The sequence below is a fragment of the Thermobia domestica genome, chromosome 13 (assembly GCF_964235325.1).
Source record: "Thermobia domestica chromosome 13, izTheDome1.hap1.1, whole genome shotgun sequence".
Taxonomy (NCBI): domain Eukaryota; kingdom Metazoa; phylum Arthropoda; class Insecta; order Zygentoma; family Lepismatidae; genus Thermobia; species Thermobia domestica.
This window is the reverse complement of record NC_137466.1, coordinates 34,111,827-34,132,213: the sequence shown is the minus strand read 5'-3', so window position 1 is coordinate 34,132,213 and position 20,387 is coordinate 34,111,827. Positions and strand designations below refer to the sequence as shown.

General features: G+C 38.2%; 1 protein-coding gene across 3 annotated transcripts in view; it reads right to left on the bottom strand.

The window, feature by feature from the left end:
- LOC145668088 (gustatory and odorant receptor 24-like) overlaps positions 1 to 20,387 on the bottom strand; it is a 149,136-nt gene that overhangs the window by 27,199 nt on the left and 101,550 nt on the right. For all 3 annotated transcript variants that reach the window (XR_014127970.1, XM_081735602.1, XM_081735603.1), the window contains exon 3: positions 14,562 to 14,739. Coding sequence is in view for 2 of the 3 variants with exons in the window: in XM_081735602.1 (XP_081591728.1) it covers positions 14,562 to 14,567 (6 nt within the window). In the remaining variant the exon portion in view is untranslated. The remainder of the gene's footprint in view (positions 1 to 14,561; positions 14,740 to 20,387) is intronic.

The following is a 20,387-nucleotide window of genomic DNA, read 5'->3' as shown; positions in this document are numbered from 1 at the left end:
CCTAAAGTGGCATCCTTGAAATGTGATATTAATTCACAGATTAATAATTGTGTTGTGTGTGACATCCGTGGACATAGAACAAACATAACTTTTTATGTATTTTTGTTAATTCGTACATAACAATAAAAGGAATTTTTTCAGAAAAACGAGAAAACAGGAAAATCGCAGACATGGTTATTGGGAGATTCCAACCAAACGTTTTTTTTTCTTTTAATAGAAGGGAATGTTTTTTAATTTGAAAAAGATTGATCAAAAGTTAGCGCCATTGGGCTTGCATTTTGCCGCCGCCAGTCAAATATAATATAAACAAGACATCTGCAGAACTGACTGTCAAACATGAAAGAGTGCCGCTTCAATAAACCCATTCATATAAGTTTTTTTTTTCTTCTGGAATTTCACAGCTGTTTTTTTATCTTAAATTCAATTCTCCTTCCCTTACAATTTTAAATTTTCAGAAAGGTGAAAAAAAAGTCTTGTCATCCAATGTCAAAGGGTGTGGGCATCTGAGAACCAACTGTATAAATATTCACCACCACAAGAATTTTGAGTTGGCGATTTTTCGCTGTTTTTCTTGACTTTAAATGACAGAATAAGTCAGGAAAAAACACCTATCAAATCAACGTTGTCATAACGATTGCTGTCGGTACATTTAATCATATCATATCATATATAAATAGTATTTACCACACACATACACACACATACACATCATAACTGACATTATTTGTTTTCCACAGTTATTTCCAGATGTATGATTCAGGTTGTGTGAATTAAATCTCTTCTTCTCTATTTTTGAGTTGTCGTGTTCTAAATAATTATGTTCTTGCTAAAACTATTGTTTCCAAAATCTAATTTTAGTTTCTACTGTAGATACCGTATAAGAATATAGAGACGAATTTAAATGCGAACTTATATGTTATACATTAATATCTATTATTTCCTATAAATATTTGTCAGATTGATTCTATATGTTAATTTTATTTTTTTTAAATAAAGAGTGCGTCACAATGAAAAATATATTTCCATAAAAGAAAACATCTAAGAACTATAAATCTAAAGCAGACCAATTTAACAGAGTCAAAACTTTACACTCTTGCGGTCGGCATCACCCATTCGCTGCGTTTATCCCCTCCCCCTAAGTAGCTTCATGTACCCATCTGACAAAGGCTGGATGAGCATGTCTATCCTTCACGGGGAACAAAGCTCGATCATCCATTTAATAGGTAAATCCCTAAACGATCACTCTTCCGCGGGTCTATTGGTGTAGATCATATATAATACGTTGAAAAAAATCTATGATCAAACCAGTGCCGGATTTACGTATAAGCTAAACAAGCTATAGCTTAGGGCCCCACTCTCTTGGGGGCCCCAAAAAATTAAAGAAAAAACAGTATATACGTTTCCAAAATGTAAGAAAAAAATAATAAATAAAATAAAATCCAAATATAGTAACAATGCTTCGTGTTGTGTAGGCTCTTATGGTGCAAGTAATGGGGTCCCTTATGCTAGCCTGCTTCATAAAATGTCACTAGTTTCTTCATTTCTGTATATAGGTGCATACGTTCATCTGGACACATAAGAGACCCCATTACCTTCAATAGCTTAGGGCCCCGCCAAACCTGAATCCGGCTCTGGACCAAACTCAGGGAGGTGGTTCCTTACCTACATAAATTATATAGGTATATCATTATTTAAATAAAAATGAAAGTGAGTATGTTTGTAACTTAATAACTCTTGAACCACCCGATCGAGCTTGATTAAATTCGCAACGTAGATGAGGTTCGGGCCTGGGATGGATTATATCATTTCACTTTGGCGGTACATCGTAAGGAAAGGGGAGAGGGAGAAATTTAAAATGATTGAAAATGGCTGACATTAGTGTCGAATCCATAGGTTTCGGGATCGACACTTCCGATGTCATTTAAATCCAAATTCAATCTCCATTAGTACACCTAATGGAGGATGATGACACGTAAATATGATTGAAAATGATTGATGATAGTGTCGAATTCATAGTTTTTTAGGTCCCTACGTTGATTGGTGACAGTTTTGGTGCCCTTTATGTCCTGGAATGGATAGAACGGGAACTTTGATTTCCCGTTTGCTTCGCAGCTGCCTCTTTTCTTCATTAAAAAAGAAAAAAAGTAAGGATAGGAATGGCGAAAGAAGGCTTTAGGAGGAAGAAAATACTATTTTGGAGACCTTGAATAAAGAGTTCAGAAAAGACTCGTAAAATACTTCGTGTGGAATATTGTACTGTATGAGTTGGAGATATGTACATTACGCAAAAGTGATCAAAAAGGGATTGGAAGCTCTCGAAATGTGGGTGTAGATAAGAATAAAAAGAATTAGCTGGATCGAGCGAAATACGAATGAGAGGATGTTAGAAATGGTGGGCGAGAAAAGAAGAATTTTAGATATTATAAAGAAGAGGAAGAGAAACTGGTTGGGACATTGACTAAGAAAGAACTGTATCATGACGGACGTGCTAGAAGGTATGGTGGCAGGAAAGAAAGGGAGGAGGCGAAGGAGACTACAATTAATGGACTATATCAAAACAGAAAAATTGTAAGTGAAGACGCAGAGGTTATCGGAAGACCGGAGAGCGTAGAAGTTTCTCAGTTGCAGCAAGCGATCTACCAATGATGGCAGAATACCTATGATGATGATGATGATTCTGTATACTGTGTTTAGATTAAATTATTCATAAAACAGTTGGTTAACTCTGTAAAATAATTTTCAGATCCAATCTGGCCTCCAAATTTCCTTGAAAAATCTCTTGAAGAGAGACTTTCTGATATGCGACAGACTGTGATTCGGTTTGTCACCATTCGTTTCTTCTTTTCTTCTTCATGGCCTAACAAATATAGGAATTATTTTAGTCTACAGGCACATCAAACTATTCTGAGGGCATTTTAAACGATACTTTCTGTTGTAATCGTTCTAAAAGCTTAGCATCATTTTAAAATATCTAAGTTTTCAAAACAAGCACATTAAGCGCTATAGAACTGCAATTATCCGGATTAATTACTTCTGAATGCAAATCCAGATTTGCAGAAACTCGGTTAATTAGAGCAATGATTAAATAAGATTACGTTATAAGAAAAAAATCTCCAAACTAGCTTTTGTTTAATACAAAGGCATGTCTAGTATATACTGAAAATAAGATCATTTTTTCTACAAACAATTAAAAGAAATACGTATAGTGGTGTATGTACTTACATACCTTTAGAGGTGTTAGTAACACATGAAATGAAATGAAATATTTCGTTTAACGTCCCACGAATATATACCGAGGCTAAGGGAGACGGTGATGATGGGAAATGAATGAAATAGTAGAATGAAACAGTGGGAGGAAACGGAAGAACCCCGAGAAAACCCACGCACTCGGTGTTTGTTCACAAAAATTTACTTCGCGCGAGCTGGGATCGAACCCAGGACCCCATGCACCAGAGGTAAACGCTTTAAAAAAACAACCGATTCACCGAACGTGTCTCATTACCTTGCTTAACTACTTATTACTAGGGTTTTGCTCGTTTTTCTATTAACGTAGAACGACAGGAACACGAACATAGAAACACCGAGGACAGTTAAAATTTCCAAAGGCTCTCCCACCCACCAAAGGCGCACGTGCTAGCCACTAGACCAGCGGTGAGGGCATTTTTTGAAGTGGGAGGAAACGGGAGAACCACGAGGAAACCCACGTACGTGGTGTTTTGTCCACCACAAAGTTTACTTGGCGGGAGCAGGATTTGAACCCGGGACCCCATGCACGAGAGATGAACGACCTACCACTGAGCCACCACGGCCCCCTAGCCACTAGACCAGCGAGGAGGGCTACCACTGAGCCACCGCGGCCCCTAATCTAACATCTCCCACTTGTAATTGTTTTGCCGTAAACATTTGTTCATGTGCTGGCAGGTCCCGCAAACGCATTGAACGTGACTGCATTCAGGCTACCGTTCCATCCACTTTTAAGGCAGTATCAAAATAAAACGAATGCCTCACTCACAGTAGATTTCTTTTCGGATTCAATTGAAGGCACATTTCCATCTTCTTTATTCATCTGCGAGATTCGAACACTAACTAACTAACTAACTCTATGGCCTATGGAACCCAGAGGTTCAATGCCGCGTTCACAAAAGCTCTCCACTGACTTCTATCCTTAGCTAACTGCATCCAGTTTCTACTTTGTATTCCAATCTCGGCGAGATCCATCTTAATATTGTCCTCCCATCTGCGCCTAGGTCTTCCTAATGGTCGTTTTCCGATTGGTCTTCCAGTAAAGATTTTGAAAGCGTTTCTACTTTCTTCCATTCTAGCTACATGACCCGCCCACCTAAGCCTCCTAGACTTGACGACCCTAACAATGTTGGGTAAACCGTATAAATTATGTAGTTCCTCGTTATGAAGTTTCCGCCATAACTAACCGAAACGAATGCTAGCCTATGAATAATCACTAAGAATTTGATATCCCAGGCCCGTTGAATCCCACTGTAACAATCCGGTTATCATCTAAGCTGCACTAGGAACAACCATAAATTTTCACAGTGTTGTTCATCATGTCTTTAATTGATATATCTTTCGCATTTTCAGTTTCTTTGTCAATGTCCTTTCGTGAATAGTTTTTTTAAAAGTATAATTTAAATATTTTATTTCCTGATTTTGATCTGAATATTTGGCAATCCGGATAACTGGAATTTGTACTGTGCTTATCTGGTGACTCACTGGGAGAGAAACCGTTGACAAACGGCATAACATGAGTTCAAATTCTGTGCTTTAGTTTTATGAAGGAGGATCAATAAATAAGATTACAGAACCGATATTTCTGTAGTTTCGCCTGTTATAGAGGAATTAAGAGTGTTCGGTAATTTTAATATATGGAGATGGACACTGTGTAGAGTATCAGCCATCAGCCACCTATGACACTAGTTGTACCTAAACACAAATGGCGAATCGTTTCGAAAACCGGTCTCGCGAAGAAGTCCGATCAGTTATTCGATTTCTGTGGGCGAAACGTGTACCAGCAGCTGGTAGAGGTTTACGGAGAGATTGTAATCTAGTCAGCATGTCATAGAATGGTGTCAAAAGGTTGCGGCTCATAGAGAACACGTCACCAATGAGAAGCGTAGTGGCGACCCTGCAAGGAATCAGCACATTTGAGCACCCTCCTTACAGCTCAGACCTCGCTCCAAACGACTTTCACCTGTTCCCACACCTGACGGAGCACCTAGGAGGCCGTCGCTTCGCTTCAAGGAAGTGAAACACTTCGTGACAACGTGGCTGAAAGTGCAAGGACAAGATTTTTAACCAGGAGAGAATCTTCAAATTCATCCCACGATGCGACAGGTGCCTTAATCGATATAAAAACTATATCGAAAAAAATCCTAATCGAGACCTATGTACTATATGTTGACTGTATTGGTTTAATAATATATAAAATAATTGAAATAATATATACACATTTCATTGCAATCTTTGTAACCTTATTTTCTGAACACTTCTCATACCTTCTATCAACCAGATTGCAATTATCCACTCTTATTAAATAATTATAATCATACCCAGGTAAGTATTTCCATATAAAAATGATTGTCGAACTCTAAGATTGACATATTTTTTTATACCTTTCATACTTAACTAGGAGCAAGTTGGTAAATAGGTCCTTGGAAACCTTACCAAATCATAATTTAAAACCGAAATTTGATTTCATTTTGTTTATAAAAGACTTTTCTTTGAAGATAAAATATGTTGTGTGTGGTTGCATAAGTCTTAAAAATAACACTGGCTTTGACATGGAAGGGATTACTAAAAGAAAACTGAAGGGATTTTCAAGTTGTGTCTACTTGAATACTATCACTGGTGCTTAATTTATACTTACAGATGTCTTGTAATATCCCAAATTTCTTTTTTAAAAAATTTGTGCCAGTACTGGAGAATTGTCAAACATGGAATTTAATTGATTTTGAGTTCAGCGTTCCTTCCAGCAGCGAGACTATATGAGACGTGGACCTACTGATTTATATGGGATCCGATCCACATAAGCACCCGCCGGCAATCGAACCTAGGCCTCCCACGCCAGAGGCTCATATGCTAACCGCTTGGCCACGAAGGCCTCCTCCTCCTCCTTGTGATACATAGATATTTAGGTAAGTCACCATACTTTAATTCCTGTATAATTTCTTAAAATGCTTGCGACATGTCCTATTGTTTCCAAGTCATGCGTTTTAAGATGAGATGTTTCGTATTTTCGCCGATTGAAAGGTATACAAAATATATCTAGAAGGATCCGTTTTTCGACCTGTGTTTCCGAAGTTTTGTCATCCAAATTTAGTGTAATAATGTGACACTGATTTGGAGACTCATGGAACTCAAATTCTGGATCCTCATCTTTTCCAAAGAGATAACGCATAAAATTTGATGTTTTGAATTAGTCCAATTTTTGTACACTCAAGCTGTCTTGATCAAACTTAATATGAAGGCAGAACTTGATATAAATCAGAACTTAGTATGAGGACAGAACTTGATACGAAGGCAGAACTTGATATGAAGAAACAACTTGATACGAAGGCAGAACTTGATATGAAGAAACAACTTGATACGAAGGCAGAACTTGATATGAAGAAACAACTTGATACGAAGGCAGAACTTGATATGAAGAAACAACTTGATACGAAGGCAGAACTTGATATGAAGAAACAACTTGATACGAAGGCAGAACTTGATATGAAGAAACAACTTGATACGAAGGCAGAGCTTGATATGAAGAAACAACTTGATACGAAGGCAGAACTTGATATGAAGAAAGAACTTGATACGAAGGCAGAACTTGATATGAAGAAACAACTTGATACGAAGGCAGAACTTGATATGAAGGCAGTATTTAATAGAAGGACAGAACATGACTTGCTTAGTACGCATGTGAAATATTTTCCTTTTGAAGTGCTTGGTTCCAGGTTATGGGTCATCATTAGGATTTGGATTTAGTCAGATTTTCGTACAGCTTCTACAGAATTAAACTGAACACGTTCAAACTTAGCATACAGGTACAGTTTGGTTCACTTAGAACTCACAAGAAATATTTTCCTGTGGAAGTCTTTCGTTCCTGAGTTAAGACTTATCAAAATTAGAGTCTGGATTAATCAAATTCTCGCAAACAAAATCACTAATTGGCACTTAGATTATTTATAATAACCTAATTAGCTCTATTTTTCTAAAGTGTAATTTCATTTTCATCCGAAGATGGGCGGGTAGCAGAAGGTAACGTCTTCTCTGGGGCCATGAGCATTCATTTATTGGTAGTATAATTGGGAGATGGGTACCAGGATTTATTTTTTTATTTATAAATTTATTTGATTAGGCATACAGAAGAAGGTGATCTGAACACGGTATGTAATATATATGATTAAATGAAGTGCAGGTAACAGAACACAAATGTATATGATGTTAATTGGGACGATGGTGTTAATTTTCTGCTCTGGATCTACTCGGAGTGGGTTTAGACCAAGGATGCAAATAAGCAACAAAATTTTACTAGCCCAAGAAAAAAGCTACTATAGAGATGCCACATTGTCTTGATACTTAGTCTTCCTTTCCAAGCGCTGCTATCGGCTGAAGGAATTCCACTCTCTTTCGTCATCCGTAGAGCAATGTTGCCGCACTTCGGAACGCGAATCTTGCGGTCAGTACAGAACGTGCGAATTCTATACGATAGTTTCTTGTTTTTAAATCTGGCAATAGCGTAGACGACTGCAAGGTTCTCTCGCTCAGCAACAGCTCAACCCTTATTGGCTCAACGCGTGGGTGTGTCGAGGGTGTGAGCTTTAGTTCGCATTTTTGCCACGGCTCAAGACATATTGGCAGCATAATAGCCCACATCAGGCCCGTATCCAAGGGGGTCCCTAAAATTTTCACGGTAAATGAACAAATAAGGCAAATGAACTATAATATGGTTGCATCGGCCACCCTAACTTCAGCCGGACCCCCTCCCCCTACATTTTTGGGCTGGCCACAGGCCTGGCCCACATCCCAATCGTGACTTAATAGTCTTTACTGTTTTATAACTTGCCCGCACTGATGAGCCACTCGCCCCGGGCGAGTGGGCGAGCGGTTATTTGCATCTCTGGTTTTGACACTTGGAGCTCTGTTAGAAAACAAAGGAGTGCATTCATGAAATAATGTACAATGGATGAATGGATGGCGACAATATATACTACGTACGACAGGGGTTATAGGGAATGGCGGCCTGATCATATTCAAGGATAGCAAGGAGGTGATCTAATGATGAATATGCGTAACATGGTAGAGCTGGAGACTTGTCTAAGAGTTTATGAAGAATCGGATGAGCGTCTGCTATGCGGTATTGAATGTAACGAGAGAGAAAAGACTGTACAAATGTGATAAAAGTGTCGGTATAGATGTGCAACGGTAGATCTCTTGTGTTGGCGTCCGTGGTGACAAGGAATTAGTGATGGGTCGTTCATGAACGAACTGACTCTTTTGAACGACACCTTCATGTGAACTAGTATGGAACTAGTTCATACATTTGGAACTGTCTGTTCAAAGTAACGACAGCTCCGCAGACGACACCAGCAGTTGAGTAATGAGAGCACCGTACACAATTCCAGTAGTTCAAAGTAACGACGACTCCGCTCCGAAACAGCCAATAAGAATGCACCAAACTACCGCACACGCCTACCGACACCGATATAGCCAGAAGCCAGTAAGAATGCATACAAGGTTTTCATAATCTGAAGACAGATCTGCGTTACGTGACGATCCGCTGGTCGTTAGTACCAGTCTTTTTCGATAGAGGGACTCTTTGGCTGCGAAAAAGCTACAAAGCAGACGTTATGCTTCATCTGTTAGGAACCATGAGAACTCAGTGAACGTAGTCGTTACCTTTTGAATGACACAACACCAGTTAACAAAGAACTGGCACATTTGAACGACGACTCCCAACCATTCAGAAAAAGAAGAGGCTTCTTTTTGAACGACAACTCCCAACCGTTCAAAAAGGAACTGGCACCTTTGAACGACTCCCGTATCGGTGCCGGAGCGAATGAGCGAGCTCCACCAAGTGAACTGCCTCGACCCATCACTACAAGGAATGCGTAAAATATCGACTTGTAGTTTTTAACTTTTGTGGAGCCAATAACCGGGTAAAATGTCCATGAGTATGAGTAAGACGAACAAAAACATCTTATAATAAAGAGAAAGACATTCTTGTTACAGTAATGATCTACTAAAAACCAATAAAGAATTATTTCTCCCGTAGATTTGAAAATAACTAGTTAACGATTGTTTTGATCCCATACGCATAATTAAAAAAGTTGTTTCTCTGAAATTTTCTAATATTTTCTTAATTGTTATTTTAGATTTTGCTATAATAGCCCCAGTGTTTGCGATGCGAATGTAGTTAATTCTTTTTACGCTTATTGTAACACCATCTTTCCTACGCCTTCCTAATTATTGAGGGCACGATGAGTCTGGCAAAAGGATCAATTTCTAGCGTTTGGCGTTTTTAGGTGAGCATGTGAGTTGTTGGCAGTGGTGGATCCAGGGGGAGGGTGATTGCCCCCCCTAGAAGAGGAAACATATATATATCAAACAATCTCATATAACAACAAGATGGTGGTATATATTGTTGTTATATGAGATTGTTCTAATTCTAGGTTCTAATTTGGGGGTGTATAGCGAGAGGTGCAATAATTAAATCTCATATATAAAACTTAAAAAGAGCTTTAAGGCTGCAGACTACTAAATATTTTTGAAAAAAGTAATATTTTTTTCTTTTGTCCGTTTTTCGTAAGTGGAAAGAGGTAATAAAATGTAACTTACCACAGTAATAGATAATGTTATTCTACACCCGAAAATACGAATCAGAAGAATTTTTAGTGTTGCCATCCACAGAAATTACAGTGTGACCAGAATTTGAATTACTCAAAAATCTAGGTTAAGGCACCGACTAGAAAAATGAACTCAACGGTAGTTGATGACTTATCATGCTGTCTATGTTCCTTGTTTACTACTTTTTAAATAATATTTCTATTTATTTTATAAACGTTACATAAATTATTACAATATAAATAAGTCATTACAAAATAAATAGAAACATTATTTAAAAAGTAGTAAACAAGGAACATAGACAGCATGATAAGTCATCAATTACCGTTGAGTTCATTTTTCTACTCTCTGCCTTTACCTAGATTTTTGAGTAATTCAAATTCTGGTCACACTGTAATTTCTATGGATGGCAACACTGAAAATTCTTCCGATTCGCATTTTCGTGTGTAAAATAACCTTATCTATTATTGTGGTAAGTTACATTTTATTACGTCTTTCCAGTTACGAAAAACTGGCAAAAGAAAAATTATGTTTTTCAAAAATATTTAGTAGTCTGTCCCCTTAATACAGTTAATTTTTAATGTGAATTTATGTGTCTGTGAATGAATTATCTTATGCACTTGGTAAACCTAGCACAAACAGATTTCTCTGACATATACCTGGTATGTTCTGATAAGGATGAAGCTTCCATTTCCGTGCTATTGATTGCTGCTCAGCTCCGACCCTGATGTGGTTCTAGTTGTTGGTGAATTATTACCTCGGAGACATGAGTACTGATCACTAGTAGTCCTTTACTAGTCATATAGTGGTTATGCCGAACATCCATTGTTTCGGCGGTGTTAAACTTGATAGGAGTCGTTATGTCCAAGATGACGATAGATAGAGATACTGATCCAACTCCATGAACTACCTAAAAACTGCATCAACTCCCGGATCTGTCGGAACTCTCCTTTTCTTGAAATTACCTAATCTTTTATATCAGGATCTTAGCTGAGGTTGATAATCTAATAGCTCGTGGACGTGACGTAAAGCCACGTGCAGTAATAAAGTATTCTGAGTCCGGGTTCCAGAAGTTCCAGAACAAATTTCGGAATTTAGGTAGAAAGAAATATGTCTGTGCTAGATTTTCGTCATGAGTTCAATTATGTAAGTAAAGCTGTCATAGACGCATAAGACAAATTCACAGACATGATTGTATAATAGTTACATCGTGATCTAATTCTTCAGATACAATTGTTTACAAATGAATTTATTTTCGAAGTAAGATTTGAAGCTTTCCTGGCGGCGTATATGATAAAGTTCTTCTCGGGCAATCAGCCAGGTGAAAACTGGTGGATAGGCCAACGTTTCGAGAACTGTCATCGTTCTCATCATCAGAGCAACTATGTAGAGATCAACGGATGTAAGTAATATATACTCTGGACTGGCGAAAATGCTGGTTCCTGATTGGCTGATTCAATCTGAAAACTGGAGCTGTGATTGGCTGGCTATGTTCCGTAGTCCGTGGTACTGATTGGCTGAGGGTTATCTGGATGTTTGTGTCGTTTTCTTTGCTGTGGTACTGATGACCGGGTTCCACAGGGGGCTGAGTTGAAATCCAGTGTCTCTATTAACGTTGTTCGGTTCATGAACTATGGCAAGAGATTCGGCTACTATCCTGGTCCAGTAATTGGTGCTCTTGGTAATGATGGATGTGTCCTTAAATAAAACTTTATGGCCTTCTGTTAAACTGTGTTCAGCTAAACCTGATTTTTCTGGATGGAATAATCTAATGTAATTTTCATGTTCTCTGCAACGTTGTTTAATGGTGCGCCCTGTTTGTCCTATTTTCGTTTTTTTGTTATTTCATGAACTAGAAATGAGAATCAGATTTAACTTGAAAATAAAATCTAAGTTTGGTACTGCCACAATATAAATAAAACCCATCGCAGAGTTTTGAGCTCTTAAAAGTAGCTCTAAAGTAGCAGTATTACAACCCACAGCCCCCACAGAAGTCCGTCCTGGATCCGCCCCTGGTTGTTGGTGGTGGACAACATCGTCCGTGGGGTTTTCTCGAGATTCTCCCGTTTCCTCTCCCATTATCATTCCACCAATTCTTTCACAATCATTCACTTTCATTAAGTATATGTTTCCTTTAGCCTATACAGGGTGTTACAAAAAATGCGTCACAACATTATGGGAACAGACTCCTCACATGAAAATAAGAAAAAAAGTTTATATGGACCTGTGCTCAAAAGTGGATAGTTTCGGAGTTATATGGTGCCGAAAACGTGAAATAAATGAACTTTAAAAGTTTATAGCTCCACTACTATGGAACCTATCGTAGTCGGGCGAAGACATCACTGAGGAACTGGTATGTGAACTATCCAAATATCAATGTTTAATAACAGGCAAGTAGCCAGAATTTCGTGAAGAGGGGGGGGGGGGTTCGAGACATGAAATACTGTGGTCATCACACAAGGGGCTCGATCATTCTAAACTATTTTACTGGAACATATATTGGTTCGTTTAACCAGAATTTCGTAACGGGTGGGGGTGGGGGGAGTGACATGAAATTCTGGAGGACCAGGAGCTTTATCAATCTAAACTACGTTACTATCAACGTATATTGGTTTGTTAGGACAATAAAATGAGGATATGTTGGTAAGTATTTTAACAACAAACTATGAAGAAATCTCCAGTAAAATAATTTAAAAAAATGTGTTGAAAAAGATTTTACAATATTTACGTCCTTCCTCTGTTCATTCAAATATAACAATTTTCCTTTCAATATGATCTCAACTATTATAAAAAATACATATTCACTATTATAAAACGTACGTACTCAATAATGTCATAAAAATATTTTACAATATCTGCGTTCCTCTCTCTGTTGAATCAAATGTTAACAGAACTATCTTTCCACATATTTTTTGTTTTTATTATTCCATCAACTACTGTCTGTTCCAAATGATATGTTAAAGGAGCAGTAGAAAGTTGTTTTTGAAATAACATATTTGATACTGGAAGGATTCGATGACGAAAATTATGCTAGAAAATGTCCACGGTGTTACACAAAGGCACAATGCTTTTGGAAGCTTGAAATCTCAATGACTAGTAGCAGAAATTCTGAGAATTCCGTAACTTTTCTAGAAATTTCAAATTCCCTGACTCTTCCAGGATATCTCGCTCACCTCGCCACCATGTATTGCAAGTAATACAAATCTCCTCATAAGAAACCAAAAGCTTCCTGTAGTTTTTATTTTTAACGCTGATCCTTCTTTTTCTCATTTCATTTTGTTTCATCCTTCCTTATTTTTTTTTATTTCTGGTCTCGAAGGGGGGGCGGTCCGGACCCCCTGGACCCCCCCCCCCTTGGCTACGTGCCTGTTAATAATACTCCAGCACTTGCACACCAATTTTTAGAGATGTAGATCGAGAGTGATCAAGTACTACCAAAAAGCCTCTCTAAAAATGATTGTGCAACTACCGGAGGTTTTGAAAGATGGATATTTGGATAGTTCACATACCTGCTCCTCAGTGATGTCGTGACTCGACTACAATCGGTACTATAGTAGTAGAACTATGGACCTTTAAAGCTCATTTTTTCTTCGTTTTCGGCACCCTATAACTACGAAATTATGCACCTATGACCACAGGTCTATATGAACCTTTTTTCTTATCAGGAATCTATTCCGGTGACAAATGTTTGTAATACCCTGTAGAACATAATCATGGAGACAAAAAACAAGAAATTTCATTTCATTTTATTTCCTTCTAAACTATTGATTCTAATTGCGTATTGAATAAACTCTGCTAAAGACAGGAAAGAGGATCACGCGAAACTTATATGTAAACAAGGTCCACTAGCGTGAGCTTAATAACATTACAATCTTATAAGGATTACTAGCGTGATCCTAATAACATTACAATATGACCCACTAGCGTGATCCTAATAACATTACAATATGACCCACTAACGTGATTCTAATAACATTACAATCTTATAAGGCGCACTAGTATGATCCCAATAGCATTACAATAGTTATAAGTCCCACTAGCGTGATCCTAATAACATTACAATTTTATAATCCTGATAATATTACAATTTTATAAGGCCCACTAGCGTGATCCCAATAACGTTACAACCTTAAAAGACCCACTAGCGAGATCCTAATAACGTTACAGGGCCTACTAACGTGATCCTAACAACATTACAATTTTATAAGGCCTACTAGCGTGATTCTAATAACATTACAATCTTAAAAGACCTACTAGCGTGATCCTAATAACATTACAATCTTTTAAGTTCCACTAGCATGTGATACTAATAACATTACAATCTTATAAGGCCCACTAGCGTGATTCCAATAACGTTATAGCCTTAAAAGACTCACTAGGGATATCCCAATAACGTTACAGGACCTACTAACGTGATCCTAACAACATTACAATTTTATAAGGCCCACTAGCGTAGAGTGCTTGTAATAAAATTACAGTCTTATGAGGCCCACTTACGTGATCCTAATACTGTAATGTTGAAGAAAACTAACAAAGATCTCTCTCGAACTAATGTCTGATTAAAATCATCTTATTTCTAAGCATTTGATAATTGTCTTTGTTATGTGTATACTTCTTTTTCTTCCCCTTGTTTTTTTGTACGGTTCAATATACTAATGATGATAATGCTCACGTGTAAGATAATAAGTATATGAGAAGCGAAATTCCTCACCTACCTCCATAACTTTCCCAGAGTCTTGCTCAGCTCGGCGTTGTGCAGCTGGGGATATTGGTCAGCTAGTTTCCGCCGAGCTGCTTGCGCCCAAACCATGAACGCATTCATCGGCCGTTTGATATGAGGCTTCCGCTTTGCTGATGATTTCTGTGTTACCGGAAGCAATGTCCAGTCGTACCCTGGAAGAAAATTATATCATTTTGTAAGCACATATTAGCAGAATTGTATTTACACTTGCATTATATAGTTATTTTGGTGAGAATTAATAAATAGGATGATATAGGTATATCTAAGTACACCTTGTCTCAAAAAGGTTGAGCGCATTCTTTATTGGTGTTTTGAGGCAAAAATTTTCTAAGTCCAGCTTCGGGTATCTTCGGGAAAAAGTAAGCCAGGTTCGAACCTCCAAGCCAGCCTTTGCAATCGGCAAAAAGTTTGCAGATGTGTTTTTCTTCTTTTAAATAAATATAATAAGACTTGTTACCAAGTGTTTAAAAAAGCAACATTGATTGAAATACTTAATGATACAATATTTCGAAACCTTTTTTTTCAATCTCAGCACATGCTTGTTTGTCATTTAGCTCTCCATACGTAATGGAACATTTAAATACGTTAACGAATCTTTCCATATGTAAAAGAATGCTCAAAGTTAAGAAATAGAACATAATTATCGCCTGAGTACTAAAATAAAAGTCAAAGTAGAACAGAAACAGCGTTTGTAATGGATATGAATGTCATAATTATCTTGAGATCCGTTATACATCGCTAGAAGGTTGTGTTAGCCCATTGGTAAGCTGTCGGATTTCAAATCATAAGGTTGAGGGTTCGAATCCCGTCTAGGCTAATCCTTTTTTTAAAATTATATTTTCCGCAATGCATGAAAAATTATATAAAATAATTACATTAGAATACATAAGTTGTGTATATATAACATAATCATTGCAGAACATAGTAATTATTATGTTTAAAATATAACATCTGAGATAATTTTCATAGTAGGTCGGTATTATATATGAGGATGTAAATACAAGTTAGGAAAATCATTTAATAGCAATAAATAAGTTATGTAGTGTATTTATTTGCATCTATTTGTCATACAGATGTATGACAAATATTCTCATGAATGATATCAATATTCTCATTACAGCATGTCATTTACATTCGTGAAATACAATATATTCCTACGGATATAGAAAGTGTATAAACAGAGTATCCAAAGTCGTATCCTGCTTCAAGACACATAACTTTTCCCGATCCCCTTAACGTCACGGGAAGAAACACAAATTCTCTTTAGAACGGAATGTGGTTACTTAGAGTCTCGTTCGAATACGTTGAATATGCTTTTGTATATTCATCTCTCTCTCTCTCTCTCTCTTTCGCTTTGTTTATGTGTGTGTGTGTGTGTGTTGCGGAATATCCCAAGTTGAATACAACATTTGCCAAGTATATCAGCATCATATGGGTGATATCAATAAAACGGAGAAGTTACTCATTACGCCCAATTTTAAAGTAGTTACTCGCATTAGTATCAATAAAAAGAGAACTGAGCACTAGTCGCCTCGGCTGACCTCGGAGAAGCCCTGCCCTTTTGAAGTAACCACACCTCTATTCTCAAGCCGAGTAACTACTCCGCGTTTGATATCAATAAAAATCAAAGACTCCTCTGTGATGCTAGTAACTTCTCCAAATTTGTGGAGCAAGCTAAATAGGTGACTCCGTGCGAAATATGGCAGAGTGTATGATTGTTTTACTACATAGAAAAACTTATAAACTGCATAGAAATGTTGGAAATGGAGATTACAAAAAGCATTATAAGTTTATGAAAAAAAATGTAGTGATTAGCACAACATTTTTAAAGGAGAATCAACCGAAATTCGGGGTGATGGACTACGTAATGATGAAAAGATGCGGGTTTTCTTCAAGGGCGCCGATCCTGAGGGGGCCCGGGCTCCCCAAAACTCATGTGGGCTCCCTATTGTATTTATGAATATACAATATTTGACATAATTAGAGTGCAATTTGTCTTAAAATCCTGATATATATATACCTTCTGCATCTGAATGCCCTCCCCCCCAAATTTACAGAGAAATCGGTGCCCTGGGTTTTCTTGCGTTACGTGAGTGATCCGGGATTCCAGGTCGGAATGTCAGGGGATTCTGGTATGGCTCAAAGTACTGTCTATGACTACCTGAAAATGGATTGTTTCCGGAAGTGTGCGTAATATACAAACAGCAAAGGCAGAGTGGCAAGAACAATATACATTTCCGGGTGCTATCGGAGCACTTGACTATACACAAGTGGCATTAAAGAAACCTAGTATTTTGAAGAGTAATACGTTAATAGGAAGAGCTATTTCGTGGCTAAGCGGTTAGCGTACATGCTTTGGCATAGGAGACCCGCGTTCGATTCCCGGCAGGAGCTCATGTGGTTTGGATTCCACGTTAATCAGTGGGTTCTGTTTCATATAGGCACGCTACTGAAAAGGACGTTAAACTAATAATCAACTCAACTCAACGTTGATAGAAAGGGTGTATACATGAGAATGTATTTAGTTTATGTCAAGGCGAAAGGGGACACGTATGGTGTGGAAAACGCAATCAGATGGACGTGATTTATGACGTGGGTGGTTGGACTTTTTAAAAAAGAAAACAAAGGAGCCAAGTGTCTGATTTCGTTCTTAAAGCCAAACAATCTACAAAGACCTTGGATAACACGTGATATGCGCTTGTCGTGTTAATCTTGATATTGCTGGATTCCAATCAACATCCATCAGCTCAAATAGGTTCATTCCCATGGTTTTAGTATTACTTTCTTCTTTCCCGTTTTTTTTAATTGTTTTCTTCTTTTTTATTTTTCTTTTATTCTCGCTCGAATATTAAAGATTCTCTTTTGAATTTGTGTCTCAGTCGTAGATGTATTTGATATTTCGGTGCATTTCACTGTAATTACCTTCAAAGTTTCGGCTTTCCTTCGTTTACTTTCTGGTAGCTGTGACTTTGAAAGTACCACTGGAAACTCTTTTACAATATCCACAAATGCACTTTGATTGAAGATATCGTTGCTACTTGCCCCTTCCATGGCTTTTAAGATACTACGCCATAGATTAAAAACAACGAAATGACTGCGCGATGAATGGGAGAAATGAGTAATCACTTCTTTTATTGATACGACTCAGTGCTACGTGCAGAGGAAGCGCGAGTAAACGTTCATAAATCTGGAGCAGACTAGACCTGAGTAGTGGCTTGTTTTATTGATACGAAATTGAGGGAGGAGATTACTCCAGCTGTAGTTACTCCGATTCTCGAGCAGGACTTCTCAGGAGTAGTTACTTATTTTTATTGATATCACCCATTGTCATCGAATACCAGAAATTGAAAATCGTGTTTCTTCAGATTGGGTTTGCGTGTTCATGTTAGCTCACTGGTAGAGTACGGACTCGCCAATAAAGAGGTCTTGAGTTCAAAGCCTACAGCTAATTATCATTCTTTTGTTGGTAGGATTGCACAGAAATCGGATACAAGGAGTGGTTTACTTCTAGAAATATTTTCAGAAGCGTTTAGGTAGCCCTGAAAAGGGCTGTTTTCGGGAGTTAAGGCGGGGACATTAATATTGTGTCCAAGACCCTTCTGAATTTATTACACGCTCCATTCTTCTGGGCATGGAATCTATTACATGGGTGACAAATCTATCTCCTTCCCCTACCTCCAGCCATGCTTGGGAAACAAGATGCCACAGGTCATCCTGAGTTCTTGGTGGATCTGCCTCAGGCCAACTTTCCCTTAGAGTACGCTTCACTTCTGCCCACATATTTTGCATGAGATTGAGGTCTGCTCCACGAGCGGCCAGTCGATTAAATCAATCTCAGGGTGCCCTGCGAACCATTCCTGAATCACACGGGAAGTGTGTATTGGCGACTGGTATTGCTGGAACTGAATTACACCATCAGGCTGAAATACTCGTACAGATAGCACCATGATATTACTGATAATGTCTAAGTACTGAGCATTGTCCAGATGTCCTTCAATTCTATGAAGCTGTCCTGCTCCGCGACTGGAAATCCAACCCCAACATAAAATAGATACATGGCCACTGCGATTGCAAGCAGCCACATATCCATGGTCATATCGGGTGCCTCTCGGACGATACACAAAACGGCGTCCCTCCTTTGATGTTGTGAATATGGATTCATCTGAGAAAACTATGTTTTCCCAATTGAGACCCACATTCGCCTGTGCAAACGCGAGACGGTAAATTTTGTGGTCGCCTGAGAGTTTTTCCTTCACGGCAGCAACACGGCCACGTAACCCAGCATGACGAAGTCTTCGCAGAGCTGTATGCTTACTACCAGGAAAGAGAGAAACTTCCCTTAGCTGTCTAGACGTCCTTAGTGGTTCTAACCGGGCTTCGTTTACTAATCTCGCATCTTGGGCTTCGGTTGACACATGCGGACGACCAGGAGATCGTAAATTATCAGTCTGACCTGTAGCACCATATTTCCGAATCCATCGCCTTCCTGTAGAGGCCGGGACACCTACTCGCTTGCTAGCTGCAGTTGCAGAATAACCTTCCAACTCCATAAAGTAATTACTGCTGTACGTCTATCCATAGTTACCAATGTTCTGAGCTGTGAGAAGGAAGCAATAGGTAAAAGCTAGTACCTGACGTGTGATTGGTTACTTGCACGACACGCCTATTGTGGGGAATAGCGTTGCCAGATCTAGCATAATGATGCTAGATCTAGCATAATTTGCATGTCTCTAGCATCTAGCATTTTGCTTTTAGCATCCTGCCCAAATCTAGCACAATTTCAGCAAGTTTATCGAAAAGCCGTAAAACCTGGAGATGAGAAAGAAGTTGGTTGTGGGAAGAAAAAGAACGGCAGAAATGTATCCTCTTCCATTGATTCATACAGTCGGTAAACCATACAGGCAGTCTTATTTTTCGAAGTAAGTTCGAAACGTCTTTGGGCTTTTTTGTGGCTCCACCCAGGGTTTTCTAATCCTTTAACTCCGACGCATGGGCGGAGCTATGGGGGCCATTCTCCCCCCAACTTTTTGACAACTTCACCATTTTTTTTTCTGACTTCATGATCATATTTATTCCTGAAATGACAGCTCCGAGACCGACCAAAAATCTGCTCCCCCTCCCCAGCAGACGATTCCCAACTCCGCTTATGCTGCGAAGTAATTTTCTTTCAAAATATGTAAACAAAAACTTTGCATTCATTTATACGACATATACGCCATTGAATCTGGCAACGACTGCATTAATTTAGTTGAGTTAAAATTTTGGTGCGTGAAGTATTGAGTTCTATCCATGCATTCTTGCTCTCTGTGTATTTTAAGTTACGTTATCGTATCTCAACTTCGTTTTTTTAAACTCCTGAATTAGTAATTATGAGGATCTAGCATAATTTGACCGAATCTAGCATAAGTTCGATCAGGTTTTGGAATAATTCCGAGCTGTGAGTCTGGCAACGCTGGTGGGGAACGACTTGGTCAACGACTCGCGAAAGAAATCTAAAAATGGTGCGCCGTAATAATAATATTAAAAACAGTTTTTATAAAGAAATATTAATACATACGAAAAGCTGCTTAAAGAATGAATTGTTATACTGACTTTACACGAATAAAAACATATACCATATACCAAACAGATTGAGCGATATGATGATAGCTGTTTTGAGACAAACACTTTCGAAGTCCAACTTCGGGTATCTTCGGAAAACAGTAAACTAAAGCTGCTGGTTCGAACCTCCAAAGCCAACCTTAGTAATCGGGAAACGATGTACAGATATGTTTTTCCTTCTGTTAAATATAATAAGACA